This window comes from Microtus oregoni, unplaced genomic scaffold, assembly GCF_018167655.1.
Source record: "Microtus oregoni isolate MIOR12 unplaced genomic scaffold, Mior012 000002F_ref0000024, whole genome shotgun sequence".
Lineage (NCBI taxonomy): Eukaryota > Metazoa > Chordata > Mammalia > Rodentia > Cricetidae > Microtus > Microtus oregoni.
In genome coordinates, this window is record NW_024543061.1 from 68904350 (window position 1) to 68917913 (window position 13564).

General features: G+C 41.7%; 1 protein-coding gene across 1 annotated transcript; it reads left to right on the forward strand.

Annotated features, from left to right (window-relative positions):
- Positions 1 to 7052: 7052 nt before the first annotated feature.
- Positions 7053 to 12477, forward strand: LOC121434315 (C-type lectin domain family 2 member E-like). Its single transcript, XM_041633145.1, has 4 exons — positions 7053 to 7177; positions 10426 to 10610; positions 11144 to 11250; positions 12192 to 12477. The coding sequence occupies exons 1-4, from the start codon at positions 7087 to 7089 to the stop codon at positions 12304 to 12306; spliced, it is 498 nt and encodes a 165-aa protein (XP_041489079.1). The 5' UTR covers positions 7053 to 7086; the 3' UTR covers positions 12307 to 12477.
- The last annotated feature ends 1087 nt before the right edge of the window (positions 12478 to 13564 follow it).

Here is a 13564-nt window from a genome sequence, read left to right on the forward strand (position 1 = left end):
CCTTCTTTTCTGGACTCCCATCTCTGGTTGCAGGGCTGGGGGTCGGCGGCGGGGCTCCCGTGCACCTTTTCCCGTAGTTCTTGTTTGTCAGAAGGTCTTGTCCTTCCTTGGAGCACAGGTATACTCCTTCTGGCCTTAAATAACTCTTTGGCGTCAGGGAATAGTCTAGGTCCTACTTTTCCTATTGTATTCCAGGTTTTTCAGTAAGGCACGCATGGGAGATTGATCCAACTCGCAATTCCATTTACATTTTTAGCTTATGGTAAATGATGGGGAAAGGACATTGGAGATTTCTATTTTCAAACCGTATCCTCTCATTTTGTTAAGTTTATATTTCATTCTTTAAATTTCTTTCCCTTTAATTGACAACTTTTAAAATTCATATTATGTATATGGGATTTTTGCTTGCTTGTCTGTACATGCCTGGTACCCACAGGGGTCAGAAGAAGGTGTTGAATCCCCTGGACCTGCACTTAGGCAATTGTGAGCCACCGTGTGGGTGCTGGAAATGAACCGAGTCCTCTCTCTACAAGAGTAGCAAAAGCTCTTCACTGCTGAGACATGACTCCCCTCCCACACTTTAATATTTTTGTTTAGGAATAGAATATTTCTTGAAAATCAGAGTTCACAATTATTGTTAGCTCAAAGGTCTAGTGGCAGCCCCAGGAGATCAGGCCAAGTTCCTCTAGGTGGACAGGCCCCTGCTGTGGTGATGGGAAATACTGGTCTGGGAGGTAGGGGATAAACTGAAGAGGAAAGCCATTTAACCAGGCCTCCCTTGAATCCTGGGGCCCTATCCTGTGCCATGCAGTGCAAACCTTAAGTGTCCTCCATCCACACCTCCCCAGGCCCCTCAAACAGTCTGAAGAACCCACCCTTCTTGTGGTGGACTCTGTCTGCGGCTCCTGACTTTGACTTGTGGCTGGGCCCTCAGGTGCCAGATTGAGACAGACATACCAAAGCACATGCTGTGCTGGGAAAGTTACAGAAGTAAAGATTTTCTTCCTTCTTCAGACTTTTCTGTGGGCTGGAAAGGGCAGCCAAGTTGTTATCTCTCTGCTGACCTTCCCTGTCACTTGGGTACTCTGTTGCTTTAAGAGACAAACTCTGCCTACCCCTATTCTCCCCCCACCCCATCCCTTCTAGCCAAGGCAAGTTGATCTCAGGGCTTCTCTCCATCTCCCCCCCTTCTCTCTCTTCCCTCCATAACATCTTTACCCTTACACCCTTTCCAATACCCACTAAACAAACTATACCAAAGCTCTGCATGGCTTAAACCAACTGACTTAGGTGAAAGTTGCCATATCTGCCGACCCAGCTCTCTGAAACCCACTGCACCCTCTCTGACGTTTTCACCTCCTCTGACTAATACCAAAAGAGAAAGCTCATGAACAATACTACTGTTTCTCAGCTAAACCAAGTATTTCTGAGGGATTAGGGGCTAGATAAATTCTGTGAAGGCCTTAAGAGAACCCATGACTAAGCAATAAAGATGGTGAACTTCCAAGATGGCGGCTTGTTCTTCACCTTGCAGAACTGAGACAAAGCCTAGGGCTGCTTAAAACAAAGTCCTGGGAAGCTTTTTCTCCTGCCAGTGGGGCCCTCTGCTGGTGAACCAGATCAAACAGCTCACAGCTCACAGCTCACAGCTCACAGCTCAATGTCGAACAGGATGTGTTTTTGACTGACAGATTAAATTAAGACAGGTAAATATATTATAAATCCTCTCTGCTTTTTTATTTTTTTTCATTTTTATTTTTTGTTTTTTTGAGACAGGGTTTTGCTGTAGCTATTGAGCCTGTCCTGGACCTAGCTCTTGTACACCAGGCTGACTATTTTTTAGAAGCACTGTATGTTACTGTGGACTGTGCTCATACTACTGAGCCTTTTAACACCAGATCTGACACTGTTTTATTGTAAATATTGTCTACTTCCTCTCTACCTCCCCAAGAGACATTTGTATTTGATTGTGTATTGTAAGTGTTGTAAAATGGTGGGAGAGAGACCATGGTGGGCCAAGGGGCCAGGAGGCAGGTGAGAGCCAGAGGCCTCATGGGAGACAAATACTCCATGCAGGAAGAGCTGGAAAGAAATCAAAAGTTGGCAGAGCTTGTCTCTTAAAGAGATAGCAACTGAATATAGACTCTGTAGTGACAACAGCCATTGGACCCTAAGCTGGCTGGGGTACTGCCTGGGTTCATCCTGCCAGATGACAGGGTCAGAATAATGACTGAATCCTACCAATAACACAGTATTACAATCAATACAGGTTCTGTGTGATTATTTTGGGTCTGCGAGTCCCAGAAATAAATGAGTAGTCTCTGACTACAAACACTGTTCACAAAAACCAGCACTTGTAAGCCATCTGCATCTATCAGTGAATAAATGGGGAAAATTGTGACCCATACTCCTGTTGGGGGATCTTCAGATGGGGGCTGTAATGGTCTGTATTGTCCCTTTAAGAGACAAGCCCCGCCCACTTCCCCCTCCACTGAAGCAAGCAGATCTTCCTGTCTCTCTTCCTTCTCACACTCCTCCTCTTCCCCCCTCCTCTGTCTCTCTCTGCCTTTCACCATTCTTCCCCCTTCTCCCCTTCTCTGCTTTCCTCTTCCCTTCCATAATCCACTAAATAAATACCCACTTTCTCTGTCTGATGCATCTCTGTCTTTCACCCACCACAGGGGTCTCTCACCTGCCACCCAGCTCCCTGCCTGGGACCAGCTGTCTTTGTGGCCTGCCATGGTTTTGGGACCTGCTAGCCCTCTTGGCCCGCTGTTGTACCCTTAGTGAACTGCAACATCTTATTTTTATCATAACAGGGGCCCCATCCATACTCTGGTCTTACACCTCCCATTCTAGGCCCAGTCCCCTCAGAAAACCTGACAATGAGAGAAAACCTGCCTATGAGAGAGCCCACCAAGAGTCAGTTCCTCCCTGGAGCTCTCAATACCATGCCTACATGCGACTTAAGACACGGTCACCACACTCTCATGCTTTCTCCTCTGCCTTCCCGAGAGCCAGGGGGTGCTTTGCTCTGCTCAGTTTAAACCTAGATTTATTATTCGGTTTGGTTGGATTTTTGCATCAGTGACAGAGGATATCCAATAACTGGGGATCTGAAACTTATCATCTCCCATATATAATGGAATTCTATGTACCAAAAAGAGAGAGTGGGACAATGTCTTTGGTGACAACATGGGTGGACCTGGGTGACAGGTTGAGAGATGTTAGTCAGGCATTGAAAGTCTTATACTGCTTGTCAGTCAGAGAGAGGTAGCTAAAATCAGACAGGAGTTTATATTATTTTCTTGGATTTGGAAAGATTTTTTTTAAAGCATGATGCAAAACTGGAAATCACAAGGAAGCCTATTCATTTGAAATATGAAGGAGTCTAGAAATCTGCCAAGATTTCCTTTCTATAGGGGGTGTGAGGAGCTAGGAGAAGCCAGGGGAAACCAGATTGCTCACAGGCTGAGAAGTGAGGAGCTGGAAATGAGCACGTGAGAATTATTGTGCTACTTTCTATAGTTTTGTGTGACTGGAAAGAGTGAAGTTTTGTGTGAACTCAAGATCCAAAGGCCACAGTTTAGTACTTAAAGCCTTCCAATCCTACATATCCTTCTCATACATTGTTAATGGGATGGAGGTTTCTTGGTATTTTAGGTGTGTGAAAACTCCAAAATAAATGGTTAAAATCAGTGAAAACTTTGTAAAAAGTACAATTTGTGTTTCTTAAAATTAATTCAATATGATATATTTACATGAATTTTGAAAATATAATCATGCTTTCTTCATCAAGATATATAAGTATAGGAGAGTTGGCTCAACCATTAAAAGCATTTATTGTTCTTGCAGCGGACTGGGAATAATTCCCAACATCCATATGGTGGCTCATACATCCACTCCTAACTCCAATAACAGGGATCTAATACAGTTTTCAGAACCCCCCCCCCCAATACTAGGCATGCATGTAGTACACATATATACATACATGCAGACAAAACACTCATACACATAAAATAAACCTAAAACAATAGTTTCAAAAGATATAGACCCCCCCACCTCACTTCAAGTTCCCTATTCCCTGTTGCAGACACTTTGTACTTCTGTCCCCAGCCCTTACACTTACTTTTCCAGAATGCTACAAAATGGATCCCTGAAGCAGACTTCACACTTGACTTCCTTCATGCCGTCTCAGCATTGCATTCTGCTCTTCAGACAATGCAGTGCCTATCAGACACAGCACTGGTTAGATTCTAAGAGACTGTACCCACATCACAAATGACACAGGAACAATGCTCTGAATTCAGAGGTTCGCAAGCACCACCTAGTCAAACGTTATACATAGAAGTTAGAAAATCTGGCAGGAACCTCGTGAGAAAGTGAGAGAAGGAAGTGAGTCGGGTCAGTTTCAGACTCTTCAAAGCCAGCCTGAAAGAGACCGCTTTCTGGGGCTCTCTGCCTTTAATCTTGTTTAAGCTTGCTGATAAATTCAGTTATTACTGCCTGGGGTGGAGCAGCCTGTAACAGCACAGGGCTCAAAGTTTAGTTATTGTTGCCTGGGTCTGGGGCAGCCTCCAACAGCACAGGGCTTAAAGGGAACTGCACAGAGTCTGTAGTACTAAACTTTTCTTAACTTGAGGGGAGTTTAGGGAAGAAGCCACTCACACACTCTCTTGATGGTGTCATTCTTCTTTATTCTATTCTACTGCATACTTTTCTACAACTTATTTACCCCAACAAAATTATTCAGGCAATATATGAATTACAATGTGGTTATATTCTATTGTTCAGGTGAGTGATTATAAAGAATACAGGCAAAAACATGCTTTTCATTTCCTTTACATTATTAAAAGAAAGTCACCAATAACCCATATACATTTACATCTAAGTAACTTGCCACAGCTTAATAGAACATGAGCAAGCAGAAGGTATATTTTCTTCGTCTATCCTTTTTGTTGGAAGGCTGTATATTGTGGTTACAAAGAATCAATTACTTTATTATTTATCATGAAAGATAATCTTATAAGGAATCTTAAAAGGACCTAAACTTTTATACATAAAAAGCAATCCATTAGCTGTGATTTAAAACTTTAGTGTGCATACCTATTTATCAATAGTTTCTTATATCAGGTGATTGAGGGCAAGAATGGGTACAGGGAGTTAATCTTCACCTTTGAACATCAACCAATCCTAGCAAGGAAAGTATGTCAGCTAGTAATAATTGGACTGTTTTGTATTTTTGACCTCAGCTATGAGTTCTTGTGAAATTTAGATTATTTTCTGAAGTTTTTAAATCTCAAGGCTATTATCAAAACATCTTAATTAACCTAATGTTATTTTAAAGCTTTTTAAAGCTAATGGTACACACTGAAACTGGTGACTGTGTATTTCAGCATTAAGCTTAAAGACATTTGAGTCATCCTGGCTCCTGGGACTCAATTCCTTTCCTTAATCATTTACTTGAGCTGCAACCTATGCAGCACCTTAGGTGAAACTCATAGACCCTAGCTATGTAAGATTCCTTTGTGCTTAATTTATTCATCAAAACTCTGTATAAACTAGCATTACTATTATTAATTAGGCAATACACCTTAGGAAGGAATAATCTTCATGATAATCCAGAGGTAAAAGTGCCCAGTAGAATGGGATGTTTCCATTATATAAACACACTATATCCCAGGCAGTGGAGATTTCCCCATACCCATTCACACCATGCCAGAACCAGAGAAGGACAGCAGCAGCAAACATGTAAAGGCACAACACAAGCAAAAGGCATTCAGGAGTCTGTGGTCTTGGGGGTCTTGCCTCCTAGTGGGCTGATACCTCAAACTTCAATTGTTACTTGCTGCTCCTCTGACATGACCAAGGGCATTTAGTTTAGGGACTTTTGAGTCAGAAGCCTTGGGGGATTTGCCCTAGTAAAGTGGTATAAGAACTAGGCAAGTGTAGGGTTGTGGTCCAACTTGTCTCTTGTGTAGAGAGGGTTCGTTTACCTTGTCATCAGCTTGGGGACATTTGAATGATTGCAGTGTTCCATATTTTACGATGATCCTTAATGCTGCTACAAATAAGCACATAAAGGTTTCTTTTTCTTTGTTCTTGAACCTTTAATGCAGGCTTTCCTTCCAGCATGGGGTATGTGGGTAGGATGGGGGCACATCACTGTGTTGTACACTTCTGGACAAACGGCTTCATAGAAGCTGCACAAGTTTGCCTTTCTAAAGGAAAGGCATTGGATTCCTATTGGGAGCTTCTGAGTACCATCCTCAGCACTCCCTCAGGCTCAGAACAGGACTTCTATGACAAGCGAAAACTGGCTTGAAAATGGGATCTGAGGGCAAAATGAAATAAATCAACTCATGTACATGACCACTACATGTTCCTTGCAACTGTAAGGACATGGAAAATTTTAAAAAAACTTTGCTTGATTAGGAGCTGGTTAAGGCATTGGGAATATCAAATCAGATCTAGGTACACATTGTTTATATGTCAATAACTCATGCACAAGTTTGCATATGTGTCACAGTTTCACTTCCTGGGAGGTAATTGAACTTGGGAAAAAAATCATAGCACCAAATTACGTGAAAAGTACTATGAAAATTTCTGTAGAGTTGAGGACATTCCTCTAATTTCTATTTTTTTCATAATTTTGCTATGTACTGATATTTCTATTTTTCCTTCTTTCTTAGTGTGCTAATCTGTCTAATTACACTGAGTTCTCCCTTATGCTTCCATTACTCCTTGTAACCAGAGCACTTTCTGGAGAGAAATCCAGTTGACTGTTGCTGTTTTTCACTGTGATCCTCACTTCTTTAGGCTCATGCTCTTTCATGATTCACCCTCAGTTCAGTAGCTAGAAAACCCCTGGGAAGTTCTGCTTCTAGCATCTCTAGTCTTCCTTTATGTACCAGCGTCTTCCTTGAAAGAAGAAGCACTCCTTCAGGTACTTGTAGGCGATTGTAAAGTGGTTTTTTGTCATAAATGTATTCTATTTTCCTTAAGAAATTTTCAAAGTTACCATTCTTATATTCGTATTTTACAGATAAAGAGCAACAAGGACAAAGTTTCAGAATTGTCTCCCCCATGTCTCCTGCTGGGCTTCACTGCTGCTATGCAGTGATCATCGTCCTCACTGCAGCTATGATTGCACTTTCTGTGGCTTTCTCATTGTCAGGTGAGTGACATTCTCCAGATTCTGAAGCATTTTGTCCAGTCCACACTGTCAGTTACACTTACTAAGCCAGGCACTGTGGGAAGGGCAGGAGAGAAAACACACTGGAAATTCCTGTTCTCTGGGAACTTAGGGTCTAGCAGGAAGATGCAGTGAAGTGACAGCACAGGCTGTGGTGTGCACAGGAGGCCAGGCTCAGCATCCCTGGGAAGAAGCATTTCTCTAGAGAGATGCAGGAGACATATCCACTTGGGGGAACTATTTAAGGTAGAGGACAAGTCATGAAATCTCAAAGGAGGAGCCTCACAGAAGCTGCAGCAGCAGCTAAAAGGGTAGTGAGGGCAGAGAAGGGTAATTCTGTTGGTGAAGGTCCTGAACTACATCACCCCAACCGTGACTTATGGTTTCAGTTAATTTCTTTAACTTTGGTCTGAAAATATTAAATAGAATGTTCCAGAAATATACTGTTCCTGAACTTTCAGTTTCAGACTATTCTGAATAATGTAATAAAATCTTGTACAGATTTCCTGCCATAGCTGGACCAAATAATTCATGATATAGTTTTATAAAATCAACTTTAACCATGTTAATGAATAAAATACAAGTCTAAACATGGACAAACATTTGCCAACAAGACTTAGTCATTTTAACCTAAACTGTTATGTGTCTCTGAAAAGAGTCAGATAAAAAGAAGTGACAGTCGCCCTCACTGCCCTTGCATTTGTCCCTTTCCTTAAAGCCTCATGGTACTGAGCATGAGAACTGGGGACAGCTACAACAAATTGCCCTCCACCAAAAATGTGTGTGTCATTTCTAGTATTTTAATATTTCTTATCAATCACTTATTTCTAGCCTCACTAGCCCATGAAAAGAGCCATGCATTTGCTTTTTATCTGTTAAAGGCAGAAAAAGACAAAAGTAGGAAAGAAAATATTATTCTTCTAAGCATTCTTCTGTAACCTTGCTGCATTCAGAGCTTCTTACACACACACACACACACACACACACACACACACACACACACTCACTCTATTATGATAGACCCACAAATGAATACATTACCCTGCTCCATTAGCATAGCAACTCAAAGACTGGCCAAGTCCCAAACCTTATGAATCTCACTAAACTTCTACTCAGTTAGAAAAGACATTCTGAAGCCATGGAGCTTTGGTTATAGTTTTAGATTTTTACTGTATTTACATTTTCATACACTTTTCAGCTAGAAATAAAAAAAAACACCAGCAGTGTTGAAAGTAGAAAATCAATGCTCTTTGTAACTTTATTATGACTTTGGGCCTTTGATGCATCCTGTCATTTTTGGTCACCTACATCACTCTTCCTTGTTCTCCTTTCTACATGTTACTCCATGTCACACTCTCAGTAGTTTACACTGTAAATGATAGATTGGGATACACATATAACATGGGGTCTCTCTCCTTTTGAGATTGTGTGACCTTATTTAATATTATACTTTCTACATCCCCTACTTTGCTGCAAGTTTCATTTTTTTCTTTATATCTGAATAACTCTGTTTTATACATGTACCACATTTTCATTATCTGATGATCACTTGATGGACATCTAGGTCAAGTCCATTTTGTTACTATTGTAAATGGGGCATCACTAGACATAGATGTACAAATGTTTGTGTTATGATGTCGTGTTCTCTTACATATGCCCAGGTGTGGCATAGCTGAGTCACAAAAGGTCTGTTTGTAACTTTTTAAAGGAGCCTCCACACTGGATGTTTCAGTTTATACTCCCACCAGCAATAAATAAGTGTCCCTATATCTGCATAGTTCTGACATCTGTTGTGAGATTTGTTGATAATTGCCATTCTGATAGCCTCTAACGAGAGCCAGCATACATTCATGTGGATTTAATGTATTGTACATGATAACAGGAATGCCTTAATAAAAGTTTTGGTATCAAAAAATTATTTGACAATGCCTTGTTTTGTATGCTGGTATTTCTCCATAGTTAAATCCAGAGAAGTGAGGAGTCTTTATTTGGTCATTACAAAAGCAGGATGTGTTCTCATTACTCCAACTCTTCAACTGGACTTTGGCAGCTTAGTCCAGTGTTCCAATGTGGCTTCCTGTATCAGTTTCTGTCAGTTGCAGGATGAAAGTTCTATGGTGATATTTAATATATTCATCAGTCTGACTACAGGGCAAATTAAGATTGGGACCCTCTCCTCTGTATTTCTTAGGGTCTTTTCTGGAACCAGCCTTGTGGATTCCTGGGAATTTCTTTAGAGACAGGTTTCTGCTAACCCTATAATGACTCTCTCAATCAAGATATTTTTCCTTGCTCTCATCTCTGACCTTCCTCAATCTCAACTATCCCATTCTCTCAAGTTATCCTCAAACCTCCTTCTCCTCCTTTTTACCTTCCACCCTCCATTCTCCACTTTCTCCCATACTCCAAGACCATGATGGGTTCACCCACTGAAAGTCTACCTGCTAATGGGAGCTTACCAATTCCTGCCTGACTGGCAAGGAACAAGCATAGGACAAAACTAGTCCCTCTGAATATGGTTAACAGTTGTATGGCTGGGGCAGACTGAGGGGCCACTAGCAGTGACACCAGGATTTGTCCCTACTGCACATACTGGCTTTTTGGGAACTGTTTCTCTTTGGATGTATACCTTGCTCATCCTAGATATAGTAGTGAGGGCCTTGAATCTTCCACAATGCAATGTGACTTACTATATCTGATGATTGGAGGGGGTGGGAGCCTGTGTGGATGGAATGGGAGAAAGGAGGAAGTGGGAACTTGGATTGGCATTTTTTAAAAATCTAATAAATTAAAAAAAAGCAGGATGTGAAGCAGGATCATCGGAAAAGAACCTGTAGGATTCCAGCAATCAGGAAGAGTCCTAATAAAGTAATGACTATGATTTCGTTCAGGGTATGGTGTCTTTAGTCCCTGCTCTTAGGAGGCACAGCCAGGAGAATTAATACAAAATCCAGACAAGTATAGTCCACAGAGTGAGATCCAAGCCAGGCAGGGGGACATGGAGAGATTCTGTCCCCAAACTCAAAATACAAAGAAAAGAAACATTTCCTCAGAGTCCCACATGAAGGTTCTTGACTGGAGACCACCATGCTAGGAGGAGACTCTTAGTGATCAGTAATGAAAGGTACAGTCTGAAAACACACTTCACAATGGAGATTGAATGGTTAGCCAAAGAGATAAGACATGGAAATGTTTATTTATGATATGTATTTGCACTATGTACATTCTAGTGAGAAAGGAAGAAATGGCCATTGCAAGTCCTGAAGCTGGCAATGGGACCTGCCCAAGAAACTGGATTGGATTTGGAAGTAAATGTTTTTATTTTTCTGAACACACAAGTGACTGGACATCCAGCCAGACCTCCTGCATGGAGCTGGGGGCCCATCTAACTGACTTTGACAGTCTGGAGGAGCTGGTAAGAAAGGATTGGGAGTTGGTTTGTTGTTTGCTCCTGTGGAATATGTATTGCCTTGATAAAGAGAGCTTAAAGCTGGAACATGAGGAAGGTTCCCACCCTAGGCATTGGGGAAGACAGGGCATGTGTTAGCATGTGCTATTTGTAACACATCTGGCTGTAGCCCTGAGACATTCTCGTCTATAGTGCTATAGACAACCTGCAAGGGCAAACATACATTTGAGAATCATGGTTGTCATGCAAGTCTTTGTTCAAGCTGGCAGGTGTTGCAAACTTAAGGTGACAACTGTTAATAACTGTAAATACAGACTTAACAAGGGACTTTCTAAGCCACAGAAGGAGGGGTGGTTGTATGTGTACGATGGGTTATGACAGGAAAATGCATCCACTGAGAACTGAGAAATATTTAGCCTCCAAAGTTGTTGACCCTCAGTCCAAACCTGCTGCCATCTGGAGAGGAGGCTGTAGGACAGAGACTCAAGGCTCATCTGAAAGTGAAAGACACATGTATTTTCTGTCTGTGTTTTTGACAGAATTTCCTGCATAGATACAAGGGGGATTCTGCAGCCTGGATCGGCCTGCACAAAGAGTCATCACATCACCCTTGGAAGTGGACAGACAACACTGAATATAACAACTTGTATGTGTTCAGAATGCTTTTCCTCCTACTGTGTTCAAGTGTTGTGATTGTGTGAGTTGTGGTTGTGAAAGGCTGAGTCTTGTGAAGAGAACTGAACTGGAAAGGGAGAAACCCTTGGCTGGAGGTGTGCTTTGGGGCTGATTGGGTGTTACATGCAACAACCAATCCCCAGAAACTCCACATCCTGGCAAATTACATCTGTCAGAGTCACCTAGTGTTGTTTCACTCCAAATCTTTAGCCTAATGATGGCATCTGGGGTAGATGCTGTCTGTTCTCAGCACTTGGAAATCTTCCCTTGCTGATAACTGCCCTTGTGGGATGCAGACAGAACTGCTGATGGCCACTAAGGGCTCTGAAACCCCAGGAAGCCACTGCAGAACTGCTGGACAGGACTTGTCAGACAGCTGTGTGCACAGCTGCACCTGTCATTGAAGCAGAGATTTCAGAGGCATTGGGAACCTTCTCTAAAGTCTTGTCACCAAAGAACACCCAGGAGAGCACTTTGATGTGAGCATAGCCATTTTGAACAGACCCATTTCACTGGAACAGTGAATGTCCATTATTAAAGACCTTTAGAATTTACTAAGTGCATTTTCTCCCAGTTTCATACATGTGAGAGAGTCTCAAGATAGAATTGAAAACTACCCTTGAATGCAACCCATGGCTGAATGAAGCTCATGTGAACATGGCAGAGAGTACCAGTCAAATGCTTTGTACACACAGTACAGGGACCAACATGGATGAGTGAGAAAGATGTGGTCTCCAAATGGAACCCTGAGAATGGAACAGTCACTGGGTGTAACACTAGTGCTGGTGATTCCTCATGGCCTCTGCCTTTCTGTGATTCGTGCTATAAACAAGCCGTGGACACGAGTGAGATATCATTGTTGGAGGAATGCAGTGGCGAACTCAGCAGAAATTTGTTTGTTTTTTGTTTTAGGGTTCCCATCCGAGGAAAAGAAAAACATGCTTACCTGAGTGACAGAGGGATCAGCACTGCCAGGAACTACACGCATAAGAAGTGGATTTGTAGCAAGCCCTACAGCTATATTTGACCATGCCCAGTAGTGTCACAACTTGTGTAATGTGTCAGAGACTAACTTTGACAAAAATATCACTGACCATGGTAGGAGCATGGGGATTAGAAGTATTAGTAACGAATACGAAGACGTGAGGAAAAATAAAATAAAAAAAAACAACAACAACAGGAAACATAGGAAAGTACCAGGAGGGCATTCCAGTGAATACTGAAAATTTGTCCAGTGATGTAGGTTGGTCTTCTATCTATCTGTTGTTTCACTGGTTAAATAATAAAGAAAACTGCTTGGCCTGATAAAGCAGAACATAGGTAGGCGGGAAAGACAGAACAGAATGCTGGGAGGAAGAAGACAGTGAGGCAGACGCGATAGCTCTCCTCTCCAAGATGGACGCAGGTTAAGAGCCTTCCCAGTAAGCCACACCTCTTGGTGCTACACAGATTATTAGAAATGGGTTATCCAAGATGTGAGAGTTAGCAAGTAAGAGGCTAGAGCTAATGGGCCAAGCAGTGTTTAAAAAAGAATACAATTTGTATGTTGTTATTTTGGGTGTAAAGCTAGCCGTGCAGGAGCTGGGCGGGAACTCAGTCTGCCGCTCCATCAACAGTACAGGTTTAATTTTTCATACATTTTATACCCTGATACAAAAGAGAGAAGAAGACAAAAGTCTGCTTTAACATAATACAAAGGACAAGTAGCACATTTATTTGCTTCAATACTTTGAGCGATCAAGTCAATAGCATTCTGTTGTTTAGGCAGTGAGCCTACCCTAGACCAAGTATCCTGAAGGCACCTACTTCCATGGTCAAAACTCCTATTTCAAAAGTAGGAGCAGAAGTATGCTTGAATATCCTGACAATTGAATATCCTGATCTACCTGTATGGGTCATCTCAATGTCAAAAGAAGCAAGTAACCACACCCCTAGGACAGGATGTGTAGCCATGGTTGTTGTCAACAATTTTGAGCAACTTCAAACTCTGACCTTCAGACAAAGTGGAAATAGGTTTACATTTTTGGGCCTCCACTGCAGACAGTGTGCCAATGAAATTATGAGAGATCTGTAACATCATTTACAGTCAGAGTCTCATTTCTTTTTCTTATAAAATCATTATCAAAATCTATTGGTAATATGTAGTGACATCAAAGATAAAATATATTATAGAAGACTGTACTTATGGGTGCTTGGAATGCCATGGATGATTTTAAATTAAATTAGTGTTTTGGTATAAGTTGGCACTCATGTTTTTTTTTTTTTATTGAGAAAAGGAAAAAAAG

Bases quoted from the DNA above. Each gene is read 5' to 3' on its own strand.
- LOC121434315 (XM_041633145.1), top strand. From the start codon at position 7,087: ATGTCTCCTGCTGGGCTTCACTGCTGCTATGCAGTGATCATCGTCCTC. The intron at 7,178-10,425 runs GTGAGTGACATT...TGTACATTCTAG, and splicing joins TGTGGCTTTCTCATTGTCAG to TGAGAAAGGAAGAAATGGCC. The intron at 11,251-12,191 runs GTATGTGTTCAG...TTTTTGTTTTAG, and splicing joins AACACTGAATATAACAACTT to GGTTCCCATCCGAGGAAAAG.